General features: G+C 45.6%; 1 protein-coding gene across 1 annotated transcript in view; it reads left to right on the top strand.

Moving 5' to 3' along the window:
* The window catches only part of LOC144826435 (transient receptor potential cation channel subfamily M member 7-like), a 2,236,140-nt gene extending 2,211,237 nt beyond the window's left edge, over nt 1-24,903 (top strand). The window contains exon 39 of the mRNA XM_078684762.1: nt 23,810-24,903. Coding sequence (XP_078540888.1) covers nt 23,810-23,934 — 125 coding nt within the window. The 3' untranslated portion in view covers nt 23,935-24,903. The remainder of the gene's footprint in view (nt 1-23,809) is intronic.
* Nucleotides 24,904-25,581: the final 678 nt, after the last annotated feature.

Genomic DNA, 25,581 nt, shown 5'->3' with positions numbered 1-25,581 from the left:
AACACCCTACAGTGGCCATCAGGACTAACCTCCTGATAGAAGTGCTCCAGCCGGTGGCAACCTCTTCGGAGCTCTTGCTGCCCTTTAATGAAGCACTGTCTGACGTTCTTTTGGGCATCTGGTTCAGGCCCAACACAGGGGCTGCTGTGCTCAGGAACGTGGCCCGACGCCATCGCCCGGCTCCGGGCAACCCCCTCTTTCTCTCTCAACACCCCACCCCTGAGAGCTTGGTTGTCCAAGCCTCTGCTTCCCAGAGCGTGTTCCCTTCCGCGCTTCCGGATAGGGAATCCAAGAAGCTGGAGCAGCTTGGCAAGAAGCTGTTATCATCTGCCAGCTTAGGGCTGCGGTCGGTGAACACTGCAAGCCTCTTGGGCCGTTATTCCCACTCTGTGTGGGACATGGTTGCGCAGGTGCTGCCTAACTGTCCCGGGGAGGCCCGGACAGTACTCTCCCAAGCTATTGTTGCTCTGAGAGATACAACTAAGTTCACCATCCATTGTGGGCTTGCCACTGCCGGCTCGCTGGGCAGGGTGATTTCCACGACAGTGGCGCTTAAGCGCCACGCCTGGCTGAGGACAACTGGCTTCTCAGGGGATGTCCAGAACATCTGATGTGTGCTCCCTTTGAGCCACTTCACAACTGTCCTCTTCGTCTTCTCACTTTAAAGACTGCTTTCCTGGTTGCTATCACCTCTGCCAGAAGAGTGAGTGAGCTCCAGGCTCTTTCTTCTAAACCTCTTTTTCTCTCTGTCCATCCGGCAAAAGTTGTTCTAAGGACTCGTCCAATTGTCACTGCCTTTCACATCGGGCAGACCTTCACTTTGCCCACCTTCTTTCCACCTCCGCATCCCTCTAAAGAGGAAGAGAGGCTCTACCGTCTGGACCAAAAATGTGCGTTCTCATTCTACCTCAACCGCACACAACAGTTCCGGGTCGTTGACCAGCTCTTTGTTGGCTACGTGGGCGCCAAGAAAGGCCGTACACAAGCGGACCATCTTTCGATGGGTCGTTCTTTGCATTAAGCCTTGTTATTCTTTGGCTAAAAAGGAGCCTCCGGATGGGGCTGCGTGCCCATTCTAACAGGGCAACGGCAGCCACTACTGCTTTGGGATGGGAGTCCCCATGCATGACATCTGTCAGGCAGCTACATGGGCCTCGCTGCACACATTTACCAAGCATTACTGTCTGGACAGTCAAGTCTGGAGACACTGCTTCTTTGGCCGTTCTGTTCTCCAGGATTTTCTGGTGTGATCTTGGTTCGCAGACCCACCATCGGGGTTGGGGTTGGTATTGCTGGGGTATCTATTCTAAGGTAAGGAATCTATAATTACGTGTTTCTTTCAGAGGTACAAGTTACTTACCTTCGGTAATGATATATCTGTAAGAAACATTAGTAGTGATAGATTTTTTAGTGCCCCACCCATCCTCCCCGTTCTGCGAACTGATTTCTAGGGTTAAGGTAATCCCTTTCAGGGCCCTAGTTTCATTGCACCAGTGTTCAGTTTCTTGCATGGCTCTGTGTTCCTGGCACGGAAAGTCGTATACAGAACTGACATCCGCACGCGTGGGCGTGTCTAAGTAGCTCCAGCGACATCATCTCGGCGCCATCGGCGCACTCTGACTCACAGGACAACACCTACAGACGCGCAGGGGTACTGCTGACGAAAACTTTCCGGATCCAGCCTAACCCCTGGGGGTAATTCTAAGGTAAGAAATCTATCACTACTAATGTTTCTTACAGATATATCTTTACTGAAGGTAAGTAACTTGTGCACCGGAGCAGGTTGCGGTTGGTGGAGGGGTTCTCAGTGGAGAGGGTGAGGGACGTTCAGGAGTCCAGGAGAGGTCCTCTCACTGTGGATGGGGGCTCAGGCTCTGGAATACTGGGGGATCCTTGCTAGGGACTGGTGGGCCACTTAGACTCGGCCAGAGGCGTCTGGTACAGAGGTGGAAGCGGGGCAGGTTTTGCAGTTCTTCAGGTCACAGCGTCCTTACTTTAAAGATGGTTGCTTGGTTTCTAGGTCTGCAGTTCTTGAGAGTCTTGATCTTTATTGAAGACAGTTAGTCCTCCCAGGGTTTTGGTGGTCGCTGGGCTGCTGGACTATCGAGTTCAGGATTGTTGAGGGCTGCAGACAGGCCGATAGGGTTGGGGCCCAGTCAGTTGGTCTCTGCAGTCTTCTCCGCTGGTGCTGCTCTGTAGTGTCCGGCTCTTCGTAGGTCATCAGGAACTTAAGTTCAGGGTCTGGGGTTGGCACCTAAATACTAGATTTAGGGGCATTACAAGATGTGCCCCATACCTGGGGTGTCTACACCTTCTATTATGCCCACCTCCTGGAAATAAACAGTTGTATCTGAGGTGGATGAGACACAGTAGAACGTTTAATCTGTTGACATATGTCACAACAAAAAACATATTTTCTGGTTTGTTGGTATAAACCTTGCAAGGCATTATCTTTGCTGTAAGAGTGAAATGCAAATATAACCTCCTATGCGGCTACAATTAAATCATGCCTGTGGCCTGCGTTGGGAATCACATGATCACCAATGGCAGGAATAGTTACAAAAGGAACATTTTGGTCATTAAAATGGTAGGAATATTTAGACAGAAAGCCATTTGATAAAGGGGTGCAGTTCTTAAATACACTCACAGCAGCGAAAGTATCATTGTCGATACTAGTCTTTGAGTGAGTTGACTCTACAATTTTAGCTGCGGCTACTGCAGATATCCTGCTACATCAGACAGAGAATTCCCTACGGCATTTGCTCCCACACGTTGGTAACTCAATGTATGTATAATATGAGTATGTGTGGCAACCTATCCTTAAGATCTGCCACTTTAACCCAAAGCAACTTGTGCCTGATTGTGCTACCACTGTAAGTAATTTTGTTTCCAAAAATGTAAATTGTCATAAAAAGATTGTACACAATAATACGAATCACACACTATAAGTTCTCAGAATCTAGGATCCATATTTCCAAGTGGAGAAATAAAGCCTTCAATTCAGGCAACTGTTTTTTCTTTTTTAGAGTTTTATATAGCGCAAACTAGACCTAAGGATATCAGGTATCGGAGCGCTTTACATGAGCACCAGTTTCATTACAGATGGGCACATTCATTTTTGTTAGGTACGGGGAGATTAAGGGATTTGCCCAGAATCACAGGATGTTGAGCGTCGTTGCCGAGACTCGAGCCCGGTTCCCCAGCTTCGAGGTCGACCACTCTAGCCGAAAGGCTACATCCTCTCCCAAACTATGCAGTGCAGTCTCCAAGAGACTAAGTGCGAGTAGTTTGAGGTTGACAGATGCCATTGGAGATAGTACCAAGAACAGAGGTGCATGAGGTAGAATATTGCAGCTTTGAACCTGTAGCGGGTTGTGTAGAACTAGCAGTATAAATGATGGACTTCTACTAGTCAAAAGGAAGAATTAAAGAAGGCAAAGGATAAACTTGTTCACATTGCAAAATTCCTTGTGTTTTTTAAGAAGGGCAAAGACGAAGTCTAAATCAACTGCTTTTAAGGACGTAGCCCACTGTATCCAATGAGAATGGCGGGATTTACATTAGGAGCGCTGGCTTTCGTGACAGCTCTAAGGCAGGCACAGAAGAAACAACAATAATGCGTATACTTTGGGCAAATGGTCGTTCCTTCAGCATGGCTGTCTATACAGCAGTTAAAAAATAGTTTAGTAGAAGAAAAACACATTACCACAGATGAATATAAATGCGATTTATAAGCTATTGATACTGTTTCACCTTCAATAAAGGTGACATATGTAAATCCATTTGCACTCAACAAAATCCGGATAACTAAGTTCCACGTGTATGTAAACGGCGTGTTTCAAGCAAAGATCTGAGTATTTCAGTATCCTCTCAAGTCCAGCAGGAAGTGGAAAAATCTGAACGAATTAAGGCCTAAAAGTTTAATACTTTGGGCATAATCAGGTATGTACATTCTACCAAAATGTAAGAATCCCAGCAGGGACTGCAATTGTTTAAGTGAGCTAACACTTTTCCAGAAAATGAGGAGCAAGACTTTTACCCTCATTTGTTAGTTCATATCCTAAGGAAAGGACACAGAAAAGCAATATAAGATTTTCGAAGTTAAACTTGTAACCAAGTTCAGCAAATCGCAATATTATGCATTCAACTCTTGCCAAATGGGGGTTTAATTCATCGTCCATTAAGTAGATTTCATCCACATAGAACAGAGCGTCATGGTGGATCTTATGAAGAATCAACACAAATTGTGCCACAAAAACTCCTGGGCTGTTTTTATATCCCACAGGAAGTTGTACAAGGCGCATTTAAAAACCAAGGGCGCTAAATGCGGATCAGTCATGGCTCTCCGGACCCAAATTTTGACTTAAAATGTTAAAGAAATATCCAATGTAGTTTTATATTTTTTACGGACAACATTATTAATAATTGCTTTACTATGTGTATTTTGTACCTCAAAGTTGGTTGTTTGACTATTTAAATATCTCATAGAGACAGCTAGCTGCAGATTCCTTAACTTTTAAATTCTCCCGAGGCACCAGTCTGGAACTGGAAAATGTTCTGCAGTATCTCTGCATGCCGGGGAACGGCGTCGAATGGCTCCGTGATGACATCGTCTCTGGTCATGACATCTGTGGAGCCATATTATTATTCTCTGGCGTGCAGATGTCACTTTCTCAGGTGCTGGAACGTGGATCCTTAGAATCTGTTCCTCGGGTCAATACTTTGTGTCGGCACAACAGTGTGCCTTTGTCTTTGTCTACAGGCTTCAAACCTTGTGGGTCTTGTAGCCAGCATATAACGGTGATGGACCCGCAAACAATTAGTATTTGGTGCTTTGCGAGCACGGACGCATAGGATTGCAGCTCCTGCCAGAAACTGAAGATGAATTTGCTAAAGGAGCAGCGTTTGAAGTTGATGGTGGTGCGTGTGTCAGGGTCCTCGGAGGCTTCCCAGCCTTGGTCTTCATCGTCCCGAGAGGAGCATTTGCGGGGTCGATTTAGGAGCCGAAACTGGTCTGGAGGACGTCGTTCTCCAGTAAAGTCAAAAGGTAAAGGACAGTTGAATTTGTGGCATTCTCGGACTTCACAGTGTGGAGCATCTTTCTCCCATGGCTCCTCCCGCTCGACGGTTGAGGAGGCCACACGCGATTCTCCAGTATTGTATCTTTTATAGATTCACATGCTTGAATCTTCCCATAGTCATGGTGGGAGTCCCACTGTAACAGTAAAATAGCAGTGTGAAGGTTATTCACCCTTGAAAACAATAGCCTTTAGTAACCAGTTAACCTCATTAAAGAACATCCAAACTCCAGCCAATCACATCACAGACCCAGAGTATCCATCCCCTGCAGGGCCACCCTACCTCAGATTTCGAGTATGAGTGTAGGTAATAAAATAATGGAGGTATGGAAGGTGCACCTGGAAAGGGAGGATGGAGGGCCACATGTGAATCTATAAAAGATATCACTACTGGAGAACCACAGTGTACAGGTAAGTAACTTGTTTTTTCTCCAGTATTGTATCTTTTATAGATTCACATGCTTGAATCAGAAAAGCAAGGAGTACATAATAGTTAAAGGAGGTGGGAAAAACAGGTGAACCAGCCCACCATGCGACCATAGTATTATAACCAGAATCGCAAACAAGTAACATAATACCAAGAGAAAACTCAGAATAGTGGAGGTGGTCCGACCACCTCCATTGGACCTGAAGCTCCTGAAGGTAAGCTCTCCACCCTTCCATGGAAGCGTCCGTTGTCATTATCATCAATGGTTTTGCTGGGAGACAGGATGGCCTTGGAAGAGATTGCTTCTGATTGTCCACCAGGACATCGCCCTGATCACCTCTGGCATGACTTGAGATGGTGTCTTCGAAGGAGCCTCAAGATTGAATCCATTGAATGTTGAAAAGAAAGCTTTATAAAGAGAAGATCTATCATCTTTCTTTATCTTCACGACGAGCTTTGTGTCTCCCTTTTCAGTTTCACGTACTCTTTCCGTCTGCTGTCTAATCGCCCTCCTCTGTCGTATTGATGGTCAGACAAGTCCTTAAGGGAACTAGGAGAATGGGGATCAGGAATCTGATACCTGCTGAGTTTTTATTTTAGTGCGATCACGAAAATCATAGCGACTCTCAGATGATTCTAGGGGCGGAGAGCCTCCGCGTGGTCTAGGTTATTGTTGTTGTTTACATTTGTGCCATGGTTTCTTAGAAAACTCACAGGTGAGTTTGGCATCCTTGTCAGAACTAGGCTTGCCAAGCACTGCTACTGAAGGTCTGTTCCCAAACTAATATGACCCAAACATGTATATACTCTAGCATATGTCCAAAGATGCTGCCTCACCTTTAACATTAGAAATAATAATTTTAGAGATGACAGGAAAATTTCAGACAAATTTCTTCTCCAAATCGAGAGCAGGCCCTGCCCCATGCTCATTCTGTATCTGTTTGAGGCTGTTCGGTAGAAGGGCCATCGAGGGAGTGCCATGAAAAAAGAGTGTAAATAGTGGTATAAAAAGTCCTGTGTGTATTGCAGTCGGCTAGAGGGGAAACCAGGCCACTGGGAACCAGGCTTTTGCGTAAGGACATAGTTAAAATCCTGTGCTGGCCTTGTGGTCCTTTAAGGGGAAACACTGCTTCAGGTTGATCTATTTCTAGGATGATCCAAAATGTATTACGTCACGATTTATGGGTCATTTGCCCATAACTGAATGAAAATTACAGGGCTGATAAAATGAGCTACATGCACCTGTGGTTGTCCTTGCCGCCGGCAAGGCACGAGCAATAAATTGGGTCATGCGTCTATACAAGACAACGAGAACTTTATATAAAGCACAAGTCTGCCCTAGATTTATATTACCTAAATCTGGATACGGGGTATAGCCCGTGACTGCCGGCCATGTTGCCCCATCAATACTTAAGTTGCCCATGCAGGCGGTGCTAAGCACGTGGGGAAGGGTGGCATTAAACCAGGTCCTGTGTTCCCAGACCGTAAGTGAAATTTCAGTAAGTGCATATGGGCGATATGCATTAAGAACTGGTAGTATTATGTATTATCATTAGCGTCGACAGTCGGGAAAGCGATCCAAGAATAAAATACTTCAAATCGGAACATTGCTTCTCTTGTAGGGGAATTTCCGTGATAGTCATAATCATGTGAATAGTCCCGCCCATGTGCGTGGACCTCGGAGCACCTCATTAGATATATCTTCTTAAGTTTTCATCTTCTGCTTTTCTTCAGGAAGGCCTGTATAGACACTTAAGAGCTAAATAGACAATAATGCAGCCTAATCAACTAGGCTACACTGGCCATTACTTCAGCTTGAAATGAAAAAAGATAGTCAGTTTAACTTTTTTAATTTAGCAATTTGCTGAGTTACACATAGAAAACTCTCCTTCACATAACTGCTTTTTTCATAATAGAGATGAAAAGGAATGGATAGAGAAGCACCCATAGGCTGCCATTAATTGTCTTCAAATGGATACCGTGCCTTTGAGTCTCCAGAGACCCCCGGTATCCCATGATGCACAGCCAGAGCCAGTTACTTTCAGTTCTTTTTTCCGGCTCCTGCTAGCAGGACCCTGGAGCATTGAGCTCTACCTTTTTTGGTATTACATTCAAACTTAGTTCTAAATTTGGTTTTTTTTAAGTTTCACTCAACGTCTTTGGCCTTTATCTACCTTCTGCTGTCGTTTTGTGGCAGAATTTCTGCAGTTTTCTCGTCACAATGCATCTCTGTTTGACAAGTGTCCTGACTGTGGTAGGAAGAAGGCCAAGTCTGATGCTCACAGAGTCTGTATTCTGTGTTTTCCTGTGTCTCATGTGCCTGACACCTGCTCTATTTGTAAGACTTTTTCCAGGCGCACCCTTCGTGCCCGGGAGAATATTCGGCTCCAAGAGTTTGAGCAGAGAAGACAGAAGGCAGCATCTTCAGCTTCTGGGAAAGGAGAGGGTAAGTCCTCTACCAAAACCCATGCTTCGACCTCTGGGGGGCTCCCCAGTCGAAAAACTGCAGAAAAACTAGGCGATCCCGATCAACGTCGAGGACGGCGACTACGTCGAGAGCGGGTATGACAACTATATGCTCTGTCGACTCAGGGCTCTGGGTCAAAGCGAAGTTGAAGACCAACGTCGAGGAGAAGAATGGTGAGGTCTCGGACGAGATCGCAGTCACAGGTTTCTCCGCGTTCGACGTCAACTCAAGGAAGATCGCCATCGAGACATCGGCGTCAATCGGCGTCACACAGGCAACTGCGGTCGCCATCGATGCGCCACTGCCATCGACGTCTACGAGAAGGTCGACATCGAGGAAAAGATCGAAGTTGATGAGATCGACGTTGAGGGATCAACACCGACGTTTGATGTTGAGGTACCGTTCTGAGACTCGCTCCGTAGCGAGCCTATCGTTGTCGACAGGAAGTTCGCGTTCACCGTCGAGTAGTGGATGGACTTCGAGGGGGAGGTCTGATGTTGAGTCCGGGCCCCTTCTTCGCGGCCAGCCTGAAAACGGAAGAGGTTGGTCTCATCTTCGGGTCCGGAGTACACGCGTACCTATTTACCACACATGATGCCTCCTGCTCCTCATCAACCGGTAGCCCTGCCAGTGACAACTCCACCAAGTCCTCCTCCTCCTCCTGATCCTCTTCACCCCACCGCCTCCTTAGCCTGGGCCCACGGCTCCTCGGCCCCCGCGTCCGGTGGAATCTCGAAGACTAAGAACACGGTCTCGCTCGAGCCATCGTTCCCATAGACACCACGGGTCTTCCACACGATCCCGTTGTAATCGATATGAGAGGTCTTGCTCCCGGAATACCAGGGATACGTCTTACACGAGTACAGGGAGGTACACGCCTACTCTAAAGCAGTCTCCCCCTCAGAGGGTGTCTCCTGTTGACGATATCTCCACCTTCCAGGAGGTTCTGGTCAGAGGGGCTTCAAAGCTGAACATTCCCCTGTTTACGGTGATATTTGAAACTCTCCAGCAGAGACAAACGTCGCGTCCATTGCTCCCGTTGGTGCCTGGTTTGGTTTGGAGGAACCGGCTATGGAGCTGTTCTTGACGCCATCTTCTATAAAACCTGCGCCTTCCAGGTTACAGAAGAAATATGGCCCACCTTTGTCGGATCCTGCCTTCCTTCGATTGGACCCCACCTTGGACTCGTCATAGTGGTGATGGCACGGAAACAGCATGCTTACGGCTCCGACTTCCACGGTACCACCGGATAAGGAGAGAGCCGTAAGCTGGATTCGGTGGGGAGAAAAGCTTTCAACAGTGTGGCTACTTCCATGAAGGCGGCCAGATCTTCTGCCTTGCTGGGCCGTTATAACAGATGGGAGTCCTTTCAACAATTTGTGGATCAGTATCAGTATCAAAAACTTTTATTCGATTAACACTTGGTAATCATAAAAAGTACATCATACAATTTAAATAAGATTTACATTAAAACACATTAGTACATTGCAAAGTGATGTTTAAAAACTTTGTATGAAACCAGTGCACACATTGAATCTAATAAGCATGAGATCAGAGGGACGGTAACCCAATTTTAGTACGTGCCTTCAAACAAAATTTTAAGAAGGGAGCAACGTTTTTGGCTACATATTGGGAATCTACTAGCTGAAGTGCCAGAAAGGCTGGGCGACAGGTCCTCAACCCCATTTGACGGAGAAGAGGGATAATCCAACGCTTACGTGGTTGCTCGTAATATCGGCAGAACAGAGTGAGGTAGATAGTCGATTGGGAAGAAACACAGTCACACGGGCATTTGATCAAGTCGTGAGACCAGTTTGACTCAGTGGGGAAAGTAACAAGACGAAAAAATGAGTTAAAACGAAACCTGGTTAGTACATATTTCTCAAAATTGGAAAGATAAAAAGTAAGGTAAGGCTGAATACCAGGGGAGACTTGGACCGTTAGTACTTGCACGTTAGTTTGCTTGGAAACTTCACTGGAGAGGCGAAGTTCCCTTAGATGATTTAAGCAAAGATTTTTTAAAGCACCTCTGCTGATATCAGCTAATGAGGAGGGCTCCGTGAAGTAGGATGTATGATTCAGGTCCTTTAAGAAATTGGAAACGTACAATAACCATGGGATTTTTTTCCAGGACTCCATGGATAGACAATCAGATATCAAAGAACGAGTTAAGTCGCATTGTTGTTTGTTCCAAATACGGTGCCATAGGAGAATAGGTTGGCATTTGATGTTATCGGTCAAATAGTCAATGCCTAGCTCAATATGGCACCGTAAATTGGAGCACTTTGTGGGAGTGCCAGTAAGTATTTTAGAAAACCATTTTGGACTTTTTGTAGGTCGTCAGCTGATGCATAGCCCCAGACGCCTGCTCCATAGGTTGCTATGCTATGGCATTTAGCATGGTAGATTTTAAGCAACTCAGATGGGGCAGGTTTGCCCAGTTTCCTTGAGAAGGAAACGAGGGCTGAGGTTGCTCTCTGGTAAAGCAACTTCTTGCATACCACAGCTCGTTTCCAAGACAATTGATCGTCAATTAAAATACCCAAATATGGTTATTCCCTGGCACGTTCCAGTCTAACTTGCTCAATATAGAGAGGTTTGGGGTTCTTTACCTTGGGCCCGGTATACATAACGAAGGTTTTGCTTTTGTTAACTTTTAACCCCAGGGAGAGCATAAACTGGCAATATTTGTCCAGTTGTTTTTGTAGCTGGACTAACGTTCTTGCTAATATGACGGAGTCGTCTGCATAAAGTAATGCAGGTATGGGGCGATGGTTAATGGTTGGCAGGTCCTGGTTCCCATATAACATGGCTGTTTCCAGCCCGTTGGTATAAAGGTTAAACAAGAATGGAGCCAGGACGCAGCCCTGCCTTACTCCTCTTGATACTGGGAAAGAGGGTGAAAGTTCGCCGCCAATCCCGTATCTTACGCATGCTGTGGCATCAGAATAAAGCTCACGAAGAAACTTAATAAGGGAAGGATCGACTCCCAGTTCGGCAAGAATGGACCACAGCCTGGAATGTAACACGCAGTTGAACGCTGCGCTGAGGTCGACATATACTAGGTTCAGATTACCTCCTCTTGCCCCGACATACTTGCCTATTAGGAGGGTTAAATTCAATGCCTGCTCAACAGTACCAAGTCCCTCCCGGAATCCGTACTGAAGGTCGGTCAAGACGTTGTTCTCCGACGCCCAATCCTGGAGGCGTTCCAGGATCAGTCGTCCCGCGACCTTCCCCAGGGAGTCCAGGAGGGAAATGGGCCTGTAGCAGGCTGGGTTGTTTCGTTCACCCTTTTTGAATATAGGGAGCAGGATGGAAGAAGACCAGGAGTCTGGTAGACCAACTTTAGAGACCGCCGCCATCACCTGGGTGACGATGGGAGACCACAGCTCCATGTTGGTGAGAAAGATGTCGAGAGGGACTCCGTCAGGGCCGGGGGCCTTTCCGGTTTTCGAGGACGTTAAGGCGTGTATGACCTCACTTAAGCTGAAGTGGAGGTCGATAGGGTATACTTGTATCTTAGAATAGTCGGCAGTCGACGTGGCCCGTGGTGTTATGTCCACAGGGGTACCACCAAAAATCTTGGAGAAATGAGTCACCCACTCGTCCGCCATCACAGCCACATCTAGGTGCTGGAGAGTGTTTACTTCGGCTAGAAAAGGTGATTTGACTATGCGCCAAAACTGGGCGCCGTCTTTACTTCGGCAACTCGCGTGTAGTTGGGCCCATAAATTTTTCTTTAGATCCTTTTTACAGTTTTGTTGAGCCTTTCTATACTCTGTTCTGAGTTTGGCTATCTCAGCTTTGTCTCTGATTGGGTTATGTATTGCCTTTTTTTGGGCAGATAGCGCTTTGCGACAGGCCGAGTTAAACCACCGGGGAGATATCTGGTTACCTGGTTTATGGTGGCGGAGTAATACGGCCCTCATAACTTTTAGAATCTCCTGAAAGCTAGATAAAATCAGCTCAGGTGGGGACTCATCTGCCAGACAGATGTTAATCCAAGGAAGGGCCTTGGATATAACCTTGCTAGTAATAATTGTGGGATCAATTTTTGACCATTTCACAGAAAAGCCATTGGTTTTATCCATGGCCAAAGATTGCTGGGTCAGTAAACTAGACCTATTAGGATGGATATCATCCGTATCAACCAGGAGGGTAATACTATTTGGGAAGTGGTCACTTGAAATGTCTGTGCCTGTGGCAAACTTTTGGAGCTTGCCCTTTAAAATATGTGAGCATAAAATAAAATCAATGGTACTTGACAAACCCCTGCCGAGGAAAGTAGGTCTGAAATCAACAGGGGGATCCACGAGATCGTTTGCAAACGTTAATTCTAGTCCGAAGAGACTATCATTCAGAGCATCACCTAGATGGCTATGTGAAAAGTGAGACAGAGGACAATCATTTTCATCTAGAAGCCCGCAGATGCCTATCTTATGATTAATACACAAAGGAACATTGAAATCCCCCCCCCAAATCACATTACAAACAAGTGATGGTTGCCCGTTTCGTTGCTCATTTGTGAGGGAAGAGATTTCAGATACAGTTCTCGCACAGTCTACGGGGGATAGATTATTATAGAAATTAATAAAACAGTATGACATACATTTATTAAAAGTAACCAATATCATTTGAAAGTTCGCAGTGGTGTGAAGAACAGTAATTTTCTTTACTGGCAAAGTATTAGAAATATACACTGCTAAACCTCCCTTGGATCTGCCGTGCGTAGTAATGCTGGCTGGAGTGTGGTATGTTTTATAGCCCTGTAAGTGAATTGGGTCTATTGCCCAGGTCTCCTGAAGGCAGACTATCTGGTGGATGTTTACTAGGTCCAGCCATGTTTTCAGATTGGTCTTTGATCGGAGACCTGCCACGTTCCAATATAATACGGAAAGTGTCAAAATAGGGGGAGTTGATTTCCTGACGTTCATCAAGGTGTTAGTAGGTGGAGTTCCTGGTCGGGGAGAGATATAAGATGTGGTATGATCATCGTTGGTGACAACGACGAAGTGTGCTACAGTGGGTGAAAAGGGAGGCACTTCCACTATAACGAGTATACCTTCTGAGTCGGGTGGCATCGGGGAACTGAAAGATAAATTCAGTGAAAGCGACAGCTTTGGTGAATTTGACCCAGGATACAGGGGATTTATAGTTTCCTGGATGTTAACAGATGGTGGTCAATCCACCATCTCCAGGCAGTCATATCTATTAGACAATGGAACGCCCCTCCAGCCAAAGACTGGAGCAGGATCTCTACTCCCATAACCCGCCCAGTCTAACCAGTCGGGTCTTCTGTTCCAGTTGCCGACCTGGGTCCAATTCCATTCTGGACCTGAAGCGTAGTGGTTTAATGGAGGGTAGAAGTATGAGAGTCTTTTAGTGCCAATGCCATCAGGTGTGAGTTGGGGACCCCAAGAGCAAATATGCTCGACTATGTGGGGGTCTTCGAAGTTAATGATGACACAGTCATCCTGAATTGTTTTTGGCTCTTTACCTAACCAAGGAACCCTACGGACCAATGTGACTCTGTTGTTAGAGTAAGGAGGAAGGGGCCTGTTGGCGGACAGCCAGTGCAACACTTTATTTTTTAGGGACCAAGCTGGTTCCTCTGAGTTTGGATTCAGCTCAGGGACCCCGGTCATAATTACAACGAACGGGGTGGCTTCTGGGGGAAGGTGGAAGGAACTACCACCTTTCCGTCTCGGCTTAAAGGTGGCATTTTGGATCCCTGGGGTTTTTGCTTGAGAAGGAGCCTGGGAGGTACTAGGGGCTGGGGCTAAAACTGATGGTATAACGGGGCCTTTCTTCGCTACTGTGGGTGGAGATTTTTGTTGCACGGATGGGGTTGATGGTTTTTGATGAACAGCTGCAGATGTAGTAGCCGATTTGGGTGCTTGTTTAGGTGCTACCACCCCTGCTTTAGTGATGTTGGGGTTGGGTTTGGGTTTTTGGGCCACTTGGTGAGTGGAAACAGAGCCCTTGGTTGGTTTAAGATCTAGAATTAGCGTTTCCACCATCTTTTCAACTTTGGCCAGGGAAAGCTCGATTGGTTGCACATACAACTTGATTATTGCCTCTAGTCTATCCAGTAACTGGGTATCTGGGCTACAGATAACACGCCCTCTTCCCGCGTTACTACTAGGGCTAAGGTTAGGCATGGAGGTGGAGAGATTTATTATATCGGATGGTAAGGGATTTGGCTCTTGCTGGGGTGAAATTAGTTGGCTGATACTTTGGATAGCAGGTTGAATTTGCGATCCAGATTGAATCAAGGATTGTGTCTGTACGCGAGAGTTGTTTTTTTGGGGTTTCTTGTTTTTCCCTTTTTTCTTTGGTATCGCACCCTCCCTCAGGCCCCTGTTGGTGGTTATATTGGAGTCATCCCTTCTCGGGCTTGTAAAAAGAGTCGGGGTTCTCTCCAAAGATAGGGCAGAGTGAGATAGCTGGGTGGCTGATAGATCAATAGATACTGACAGATCCACAGTTCCTGGGACGGTGTGAGAGTCCGTTAATGCGCCATGTTCTGGAAGGCGCTGAAGTGTTCTAGCAACAGCCAATAGGCCCAACGAGGAACGTTTGGCCATGGCCAAATCTTGAGAGACCCTCCGTTCCAGCAAAAGGACTCCTTGATTGATTGCGTCGTTAGAAATAAATTGGTCAATGGGACCGATAGTTTGGGCAGCATGTGATGGCTTGCTACTTCTAGTATTTCTAGGCGACATTCTCAGAATGATGATACTAGGGTTGGAGAGTTGCAGGAAAACTCCGATCAGGCTACAATACAGGGGAGGTAAAAAAGGAACGTAGTAGATGATCGAACAACAAATGTCAGTGGGGTGGCCCAGTCCAGTCTTACCCGGTCTTTAACGGGCTTAAACGGGCCCGCCCTTGGCCCGGGCTTAGCCCGGCGCAGTCCCGCGCACGTCCCGCGACGCGGGAAAGAGTCTTCCTTTTCTAGCGCCTCCAGGCGCGGATGTCCGGTGGAGCGGCTGCCTGCAGCTATGCCCCCTGGGGATTGTAGTCTCCCCCGCACTGTGGCCACGCGAAGATGGAAGGCTGTGGCGGCGGGGGGGAGACCTGTGGCGACAACAGGAGCAGAGGGAGCAAAAGGACGCAGCCCAGGTAGGGCAATGGAGAGCCTTGTGGGGTCAGCGTAGGTCACGGGGCTAAAGCAGTTCACCCGCTCTGCCGCAAAGAGTCTTCCTTTTCTAGCGCCTCCAGGCGCGGATGTCCGGTGGAGAGGCTGCCTGCCGCTATGCCCCCTGGGGATTGTAGTCTCCCCCGCACTGTGGCCACGCGAAGATGGAAGGCTGTGGCGGCGGGGGGAGACCTGTGGCGACAACCGGAGCAGAGGGAGCAAAAGGACGCAGCCCAGGTAGGGCAATGGAGAGCCTTGTGGTGTCAGCGTAGGTCACGGGGCTAAAGCAGTTTGTGGATCTCCTACCCAGAGACAAGCGGGAATCAAGTCATCAGCGCTGCAGCCCATGGTTATTGCCACGGAATTGCTCTACGTGGACATGATTGGCTTCCTCTTGCTTCACTGAAGCCGGAGGCGCAACAGCGCATTTCAAATCTTCCGTTCTCTCCCCCGACTCTCTTTGGCTCCCATGCGGACGACGAGATGGCCCCCATGAAGACTGAAATGGAGACTTTGAAGGCTGTAGGTTTAGAAAAACCTAAAGAACATCGAAAAACCTTCCTCTCTTTCCAGCGGTGTTATTCCTCTCAGAGGTTTCAGTGGTCTCAGTGCTGTCAATCCAACCACCAACAACAGCAGTTTCAGCCGTCTTTTCAGCCGTTTCTGAAACGACAACAGCGAGGACGATCCAACCAGCAGTCTGGACAAGGGAACAAGGCTCCTGCTGGTTCCAAGCCCTGAAGAGTTTCTTATCCCTCGTCCGTTATCCACTCCGGTGAGGAGAAGCATTCAAAACTATCTGGCAGAGTGGCAGAAAATAACTCGGGACAATTGGGTGCTGAATATTGTTCGCAGTGGCTACTTGCTACATTTGACAAGTCCTCTGTCGATTCCTCCAACTCTATCACGCTACATGCTACATAAGTTGCAGAAGGAGGCCAACACCCTCTTACAGTAAAGGGCGATAGAACTGGTTCCTCGGGCACAGAGAGGAACAGGACTGTATTCTTGGTTCTTTCTAGTCCGCAAGAAAGACTAGAACAAGTTCAGACCCATCTTCGACTTGCGACAGGCCAACAAATGGGTTTGCAAAGAAAAGTTTCAGATGTTGTCCTTCCATCAAATCTACCCTCAACTTCATCAAGGACACTGGCCATGCACAATAGAACTGCAAGACGCATACTTTCAGGTGCCCATAGCGAGGAAACATTGCAAGGTCCTGCGTTTCACTGTGCGCAACAACCATTATCAATACTCAGTGCTGCCTTTTGGCCTGAAGTCAGCGCCTCGGACATTTTCCAAATGCATGGCTGTGGTGCATCTAAGGAGGAACAAGGTGTTTGTCTACCCGTATCTGGACGACTGGTTGATCAAGGCAGCTACGTTTCAGGAAGCACAACTGCATTTCAATAGGACTTCCAACCTCCTACTTTTTTTGGGCCTCCACATCAATCTCACAAAGTCTGTCTCAACTCCTGTACAATGTCTACAGTACCTGGGAGCCACCATCAATACACACACCGCAACCGTGTGCCCTTTGGAGGAGAGATGCTTATCAATCCTTCAGGAGGCTCTGGTTGTTATGAATATGCCCTCCCAGACGTTGAGGAAGGTATCGTTTCTTCTGGGTTCTATGGCCCCTGTATCTTCCACTCTCTGAATGCACGCCGCCATATGAGACTCCTGCAAGAATGTCTGGAGAATCAGTGGGACTAGAAACTGGGGGATTGGGAGGACAGGATTCAACTGTCGCAGCAGGCTCTTCAGTCCATCTGATGGTGGTGTTCTACACGCAATCTCCGGGGGAATCCCTTCCACAAGGAGATACCAACACAAACCATAGTGACAGATGCTGCTCTCCACGGCTGGGGTGCACATTCCGAACACCTTCAGATAAGGGGCACATGGGCCCCAAAAGAGACCAAGTACCACATCAACTTCCTGGAGCTTCGAGCAGTCCATTTGGTGCTGAAAGCCTTCTAGCCGTCGTTTCACAGCAGTTCCCTGCGTGTTCAGACAGACAATACAACCACAATGTTCTACTTCAACAAGCAGAGGGGCTCAAGGTCTCGAGTATTGTCTTGGGAAGCCCAGGCCATCTGGAACTGGCTGTCAGCCAGAAACCTGACCATCAGAGCAACTCACCTCCCAGGTATTCAGAATGCTCAGGCGGACGCGCTCAGCAGACTCATTCAAGAAAATCCCGCATGGGTCTTAAACGACGAAGTGGTGCGAGACATCTTCGAAAGATGGGGTACTCCAGAAGTCGATCTGTTCGCTACCACTGAAAACAGCAAATGCCGCGACTTCGCATTCAGGTTTTACCAACCAGGGACTCTGGGGAATGCACTTTGGATCAACTGGTCAGGCAGCTTTCTCTAGGCTTTTCCTCCAATTCCCCTGATGCCGACAGTACTGATCAAGCTCTCGCAATCACGGGCCAAGATTATCCTCATTGCTCCGGAGTGGACCCGTCAGTGGTGGTTCACAGACCTACTCCACTGGTCTCTCCTTCCACATCTCCGTCTTCCATTTTAGCCGGACCTTCTGACGAAGTTCGGCAGGCAAATGGTGCACCCCAACCTCATGTCGTTGAATTTGGCGGCATGACTCCTGAGTTAGTACAGTACGGACATTTGAATCACACTCAGAACTGTATGGAGATATTGAAAGAGGCAAAATGACCATCTACACGCATATCCTATGCATATAAATAGAAGAGATTTTGCATCTGGTGTGCATCTAAAAACGTGGATCCTACCTCCTGCAAGGAAGATGTCATACTTCCTTCCTTGCTACACTTGGCTCAATCTGGCCTTCAGTTTCCTTCAAGCAAAGTTCACCTGGCAGCTTTAACTGCTTATAGGAAATGTCCTTCACAAACTTCCTTTTTTTAAATCCCTGTCATCAGAGATTTTCTTGAAGGATTGAAGCAAGTGTTTCCTCCCATTAGGCGTTCTTCGCCTCCCTGGGAGCTCAATGTGGTCCTTTCACGACTGATGAGGGAACCGTTTGAACCCATTCATAAGGCTTCTCTTCAGCATCTGTCTTGAAAGACGGCTTTCTTTGTGGCCATACCTTCTGCCTGCAGGGTAAGCGAACTTCAAGCACCATGTTGTAAAGAGCCTTATACAGTCTTTCATTCCTCTAAGGTAGTTATGAGGACTCAACCTAAGTTCCTCCCTAAAGTTGTTTCAGAGATTCATGTGAACCAAACTATTACATTGCCTACATTTTTTCTGAATCCCTCTTCTCCTGCTGAGAGGTCGTTTTATTCCCTTGATGTTAGGAGGGTCTTGAAGTTCTATTTGGACAAGACTAAGGATAAGGATCCGTAGATCAGACCAGTTATTTGTAAGCTATGGCTCAGTCCAAACTAGTCTAGCTACCTCCAAACAATCCATTTCTAGGTGGATTGTTTCCTGTATTCAGCTGTGTTATCAGAAAGCTAACTAGACTTTGGTTAGTAAGCCTAGGGCTCACTCTACCAGAGGTAAAGCAGCTACAGTGGCTTTACTTCGTAACATACCTATTTCGGAAATCTATAAGGCTGCCACTTGGAAGTCAGTCCGTACATTTACTAAGCACTACTGCCTAGACAATGATGCTAGGGCAGAGTTTTCTATGTGTAAAACTCAGCAAATTGCTAGATTAAAAAAAATCTTAAACTGGCTATCTTTTTTTCACTTGAAGATGAAGTAATGGCCAGTGTGGCCTAGTTGGTTAGGCTGCATTATTGTCTTTTTATCTCTTAAGTGTCTATACAAGACTTCCTGAAGAAAGCAGAAGATTACATCTTTAGAAGATGTATCTAATGAAGTGCTCCGGGGTCCACGCACATGGGCGGAACTATTCACATGATTATGACTATCACGTAAATACCCCTACAAGAGAACTGGAGTTACAGGTAAGAAACTACTCCTTTCGCTTCAATTACAAAAATCCCTGCAGCTCCTACATTAGGAACTCCATGTAGCATTAAATGCTGTGTTACCGCTGCGCGGCATTTAACAGGAATAGCCTCAGGTGGAGCCAGAGCTAACTGGAAATGGATTCAAAACGTAGCACATTCAGGGTAGAGACCTTTTAATATTCAAGCTTGAAAAACCAACAGAACTAGGCGATAACTAATAACTGTGTTTGAGAAATCCCTAGCACCACAGACGTCTCTGAGAAAAACTGCTAGGGTATTGTGGACAAGCACCAACACTACTCATGCTGTCATGTCAATTTGGAACAATACAATAAACAAGGCCTCATTCAAAAAAATATTTAACAGAACAACAAACCAACTGTCGATCGTAAGAGATAAAGATATATTGGCAAAAAGAAAACATGCATGGTCAATAATTAATGGGTTTACAAAAAAGCAGGTTCACGCCTATTTAGAAATATTTAGAAATCCCATGGTCATTAAAAAATAAGCACATTTTTATCAAAGCAAGATTTGGTGTACTCACTGGACTTAGTCATCTTCCCCTTGGATGAAAATGGAGGGGACTACAGTATGCAGATTGTGTAAAACCGGCGAGGACAATATTGTCCATTTGCTATGTATCTGTCCTGAACTTCAGATTGAAAGAAAAACTATACTTAAAACATGTTTTAACACGTGAGGAATAAGGACATGTAGGCAAGCTTTGATAAGGTGTCGGTATTCTAATGATATAAGTATGAATTCTGCTTTTGTAAAGTTTTTATTAAGAGTAAAAGCAAAACTGGAAGATTATAATTACGAAAACTTTTACGCAGTTTGAAACCGTTTTAAATTTTGTTATATTTATTGTAACTGGTTTAGAAGTTGTTGCATCCATTTTATTTAGTTTTTAGTGGTTTTATATTACAGTAGATGTACATGTCAAATTGTAAGATTTTAAGTAATCAAACAATAAAGAATTATTATTATACCCAGGGTTCCTGCAAGTAAGTACCAGACCAAACACTGGTGGTGCTATGTTGTAGGGATCCTGCTCTGGAACAGAACTATGCTTGGAACCATAAAATATCAGTGTGTAGGGACTGTCACCATACCACCTCAATATCTTTGAGTCTGAGTCCGACTAGCTATATTGCCTCACTTGCCCTACTAACCGTGCCGGAGAAACAAGTGAATTTCCACCCCAGAACACTACCCTCTCAGGGATCGTGGTAACAGGACACACACTTTTTCTCTCTCACTCGTACTTGTCCACAGTAAGATAACCAGAAGCCACGAAGAAAGTTTAGAATATTTATTTAAACTATTGTGCTCTGAAATGTAGTATATGTGCCACAATTAGAAGGCAAATGCATAATAAGAGTACAGTTAGATTGGTTAATAATCCGTGCATCATAAAAAGCCCTGTCATTTTATAGGACAGAGCGACCTAAACCCCCCTTCCCCTCCCCTCCAACTGAAGCAAAATGATTATACATGTAGAATCTCTGGGATTACTGGCAAACCCATTACCTTCGCATAAACAGATGAACGCTCTAAATTTCAGCAGACATAGTGCTCTTATCTCAGAACTCGTTCTGTGTGTGTGTTTTTGGCTCATGTGCTCATCTATATGATAGGACATGTATGCACATAAAAAACAGCTGCATTTTTGTGTTCTGTCTAGGTGCTAGTCCCTGGCCAGAAAGAATAACAAGGGACATTTTTGTTTAACCTTGTCTATGGTGTTCAGACTAAATCCTAGGAAAAGAACAAAACGCAAAAACATATGAAGGTTCATGTGAAAGTACAATGTGGCACAGAATCAAGCATGAATGACGCCTACAACATGCACAGTTAGGCTAATATAGGGAAAACTACAAAGAGCGATGCAGGAAACACAAGACAGTGGGCACTGAAAAGTGTACTTCACCTCGCCTCCAGCACCTGAGTGGAGTTGGCAGAGGAGGGCGCACCTCCTATTCTTTCTAAGTTTTCCTGCCTCTCCTCCCGTCAAACATGGGGTGGGGACGGAAGTGGGCCTGTTCCCTCTATCAGGAGAGTCTGGGGTTGCATTACAAATGTAGCAAGGCCTTTGAAGCTCCCTGCCATAGATGGATGTTTTTGACACCTCCAACTGGGAAAGGCATTGTGCTCCATCTTAAGAGTGCGCAGGCCTCCCCATAAGGTCAGAGGACTGCCAGGTTGTAGCAGGCTGGCTCAGGCCAGTCTGTGAACACCAAGGATTGGTAGGTTTCAGGGGACCCCTCTAAAGGGTCCCCTGTATATTGTTTTTATTAAATCTGACATTGGAATCAGTGCAGGTTTTTTATGCTGACAAGTTTGGTACCAAACATCTCCTTTTTCAGTGAAGCCATCATGGAGCTGGGGAACTCGTAATGATGAGTGTCCAGCCCATGTACTTATGTGCTTCCCTGATCACTTACAATATCCAGGAATAAACCCGGATAGTGGAGGGGCAGGTCTAGTGCACCCTGCCTTAGGTCTAAGGCTTTCTAGAGGGATGTTTTGGCTATATCTCATGCAGTGTCTATAGGCAGGTCTCACAGGGATGTGCGCTGTGCGACGCTTTAGTTTTATCTGCGCCAAGATACGCTGGCAGCAGTGTGCGTGTGCTTGCTGAGCGGTCCTTTAGGGTGGCACAATTTGTTCTGTAGCCCTTAGGGATCCTCTTTAACCACAAGGCCCATGGTACATGGGGTACCTTTTACAAGGGACTGATGTGGCTAAGGTGGTGCCAATTGTGGAAAGAATAGATACAGTTTAGGAAAGGAGATCTGGCACGGGGGAGCAGGGACACTGTCGCTTCCAGATGAAACGGCATCATTTCCCAGGCAAAAAGTGGGGGCTAACCATTTAAAAAGAGGCACTTTGCTATATATAATATGCCATTTGATGGTACGTGTCTCTGGGATATAAAGCAGATTTGGCACTGGACTTCTAGAAGGAATGCAGGGCCACAGTATGCTCCCTCACCCTCTCTGCATCCGTGAGGCAGTATCCTCCATCAGTTATGGCCATTTTGAGGCTTCAGGAAGGGTATGGCCTACAGACCACATCAAGGCCCACCACGCCGGTACCAGCCTTCCAGTCCTTTTGAGGTAAGTGATCCAGCGAACAATGTCCAGGCCAGCAGCAACATGGTACCACCCAACCCACAAACCCCGCTGCTTCAGCTCCAAGGCCTTTTTAGTTTGCTGTCTATAACATTTGGCCCCCTCTGAGAGGCAGAGCATTATATCCAACATGTGGGTCCTCCAAATAGTCCAGCACCACTACGCCCTGCCATTTCTGTCCGACCCACCCGCATATTCCACATACGTCAGAGCGACTTTCGGGGAACTCGTTTTCCATTCTGCAGTGGGAAAAATAGCCATTTGGACGTGGAGCAATAGAGAGGGTTCTGGCATCAGATATAGGAACTGAATGTTACTGCTATTATTTTATGGTAACAAACACTTTCATCCTATTTTAGATTATGACCCTCTCAATTTATTCTTGGAAACGCACAAATTCAAGATTCTCACGCTGGCCCAGTTCTATTTATCTTGGATACTGGATGTTAATGCTGGACCTGCAGGACACTTATTTTGATATGCGTGTCCTGTGGTCACACAGGCGTTCTCGGCGGTTCAAAGTGGACCAAGAGCATTTTCAGTTTTCTGTGCTGCCCTACGACCACAACAGCACCCCTCGTGTGTTCAGGGAAGTGTTGGCGATGGTCCCAGCACATTTATAGAGATTGGGCATACCCGTTTTCATTTACCTAAATGACTGGCTGTTGTTGATTTACTTTCTGGTATTGTTTAACTCAAATTGACTCCAGTGGAGACCGCACAACTAGACTGTGCTATCACAGAGGAAAAGATTGGTCCGGTTGTTGACAAACTCCCTTATTCCAAGGCTCAGGAGTGAGGAAGTGGGGGATGATTGATGACTACCCAAACAAATTGTATAAACTAAACAGCTCATGGTCCCTCCCACCCCCCTCCTGTATCAGATGTTGAAAGAACCATGAGAAGGTTCCTCTCAGCTGCCAGAGGCTTATAACTCTAGATTTGCCGTTATTCTTAAACCAAGCATTCTGCGAGATGAAATCTCGTGGAGAAGTGTGGCTCACTGGTTAGAGGAGGCAGACCTGGAAGCAGAGATCAGCCTGGGACCAGGGTTCAATTCCCGGCTCGGCGGGGTCTTGAGTCCTAAAATGTCCATGGACTCGACAATTCTCGCTCCGGTGCCTACTCTATTCACGGGTTCACACTCTGCGACTCTGGGCAATAGCTTGCTTAATCTCCACAACGGCTCCTCGCGGCGGGATGCCTGGCTTTCACCTTGCGAATACCCTGCTGGGGTTATCTCACAGGGGAATACCAGGACGGGTTCCCTAAGCAAGCGCTTAGAAACCGCTCGGTGATTTGCGCTATATAAATTCCTGTACATATACATATACAATCTCCATTGTAACGTTCATACTCCTCCTGTAGCTTTTGTTAGCAACACAATGCCCTCGCCCAGTTAGTGTCAACAGAAGCCAATGGGTGTTTTAGACTGGTGATTGTACCAGGCTGATGGTCTAATGGCCATATGCACAAACTTGCACTACTACTGTCATTTACTGTTTGTCTATATTGTAAACTATATTAGTATTTATTTATAAATTACTCTTAGATTAATGCACCTAAGACATTGTCCATTTTCTACATAAAATATTTTTCCATTTTATAGAAGGTAGTAATTATCATTATTTGTTTCATAGATTTAAAACGGAATGACTACACACCCGACAAAGTTATCTTCCCTCAGGATGATTCTGCTGAACTCACGATCGAGCCTGGGAGCTGCACCAAAGAAACAAATAATTCAATACGCCTAATGCTATAGCAAAAAAACTATATTGGTGGTTGATTTTATCACCAGCTGCAGACATTTAATTTATGAATTTAGATCTACTTTTCCTGTTTCAAAGCCAAGAGGAAATGTCAAGACTCCACATCCTGTCGGCTTTAGGAGAAATATGGAGAAGAGTGGTACTGTATGGATCCTTTTTGGATGATCCCATGGCAAATACATTTTTTTACGTTAAGAAGTATCAGGAGATGCCGGGCAATTAACAATCGATAAATTAAGTTAAACTACTATTTATAATATTAAGTAATTTTGATTTGTACAAAATAGAAATTACTTTTTTTATACATTTCAGTTGTATCACGTTAGTGTTGTATAGTAATATTTTAAGCCAGATGAAATTATACAGAAAACATACCTTTTTAAAAAACAAACAGTTGCCTTGTTATAAAGAGAATATGCATTTTTCTTTTGTATTGTGATTGTTTCCGAAGTCAGACCTTCCAAAGACCTCATACTGTAAATCAGTTTATCAAAGAAGAATGTACACAGTCATTTCGAAATGTATTTAAAATTATGTAGAAACAAATGTAAATGTTTATATTATACATGGTACATATTTTAACAAAATACGGATAGCAGTGATTTCGTATTATTATAAACTATGGGAGATTGCAATACAATGTTATGCCAATTAAATATATCTGTCTTTAAATGTATTTTAAGATTCACCAAACAAATCTGTTCATATTTCATTTCATGTTTGTTTTGTCGGTACTACATGCAATTATTTTTAATTGAAGGACAATATGAAGTCTAACATTTATATTCCGTAGTGTATCTTATAGATACAATTATAAGGCACGAACAAAACAGCTGTTTTAATGGTGAAATATTATGTATGGGGAAAAGGTTTAAGTGTATTATTTAAAAGTATAATACTGTAAACATTTTATATCATGAAATCTATATAAAAAACAAATAAATTTATTCTTGTTTATAAGAGTTCTGTTGGCTCCTAAATTGAAAGCAACATAATTTACAGTCTGATTACGTTGCACATGTGGAGTTTTATTACTACTTATCTTTAAGGACTAAATCTTAACTGACAAATTGGTATTCTTCTGATGGATACTTGTAACTGCAGATTCCTCACCTTGTGAATACCCCCAGGCATAAGACTGGATCTGGAGATTTTTCTCAGCAGCTCCATTTGTGCCTGTAGGTAGCAGTGTGCTACACCGCACCAATGTGTTCTACTCCGGAAAGGACGTGCAGAGCCTATATAGGCACGACTTTTGCGCTGACGTCAGTTCAACTCTTGCTGCGCTTCCTGATGTGGATCCGGAGCTACATGTGGTCTCTGAGACACTACATTAATATTTTTTCCAATTTTCCAACAGTGTGCAAGAGATGTTTCTCCTTAAAGCCAAAGGTTTTGACCCCTGAAGGGACGATTGCATACAAATGTCTGTGACAGACATCCATCAGGTGTGCTTGTGGTTTCTTGGGTTGAGCCACCAATCCAAGGCGTTGATGAACCCGAAGACTATCCGGAACCATAAGGTGAAATTTTACATCGTCAAGCATGAGCAGACTCTTAGCCAAGACCACACTAAGTTGTAGTTCAAGTCTAAGGTCTAGTACAGCTCCAGAAGACGCTGCAGCCACTCGCAGATCATT

This window comes from Lissotriton helveticus, chromosome 3_2 (assembly GCF_964261635.1).
Source record: "Lissotriton helveticus chromosome 3_2, aLisHel1.1, whole genome shotgun sequence".
NCBI classification, from domain to species: domain Eukaryota; kingdom Metazoa; phylum Chordata; class Amphibia; order Caudata; family Salamandridae; genus Lissotriton; species Lissotriton helveticus.
This window is presented reverse-complemented; position numbering and strand designations above follow the sequence as displayed.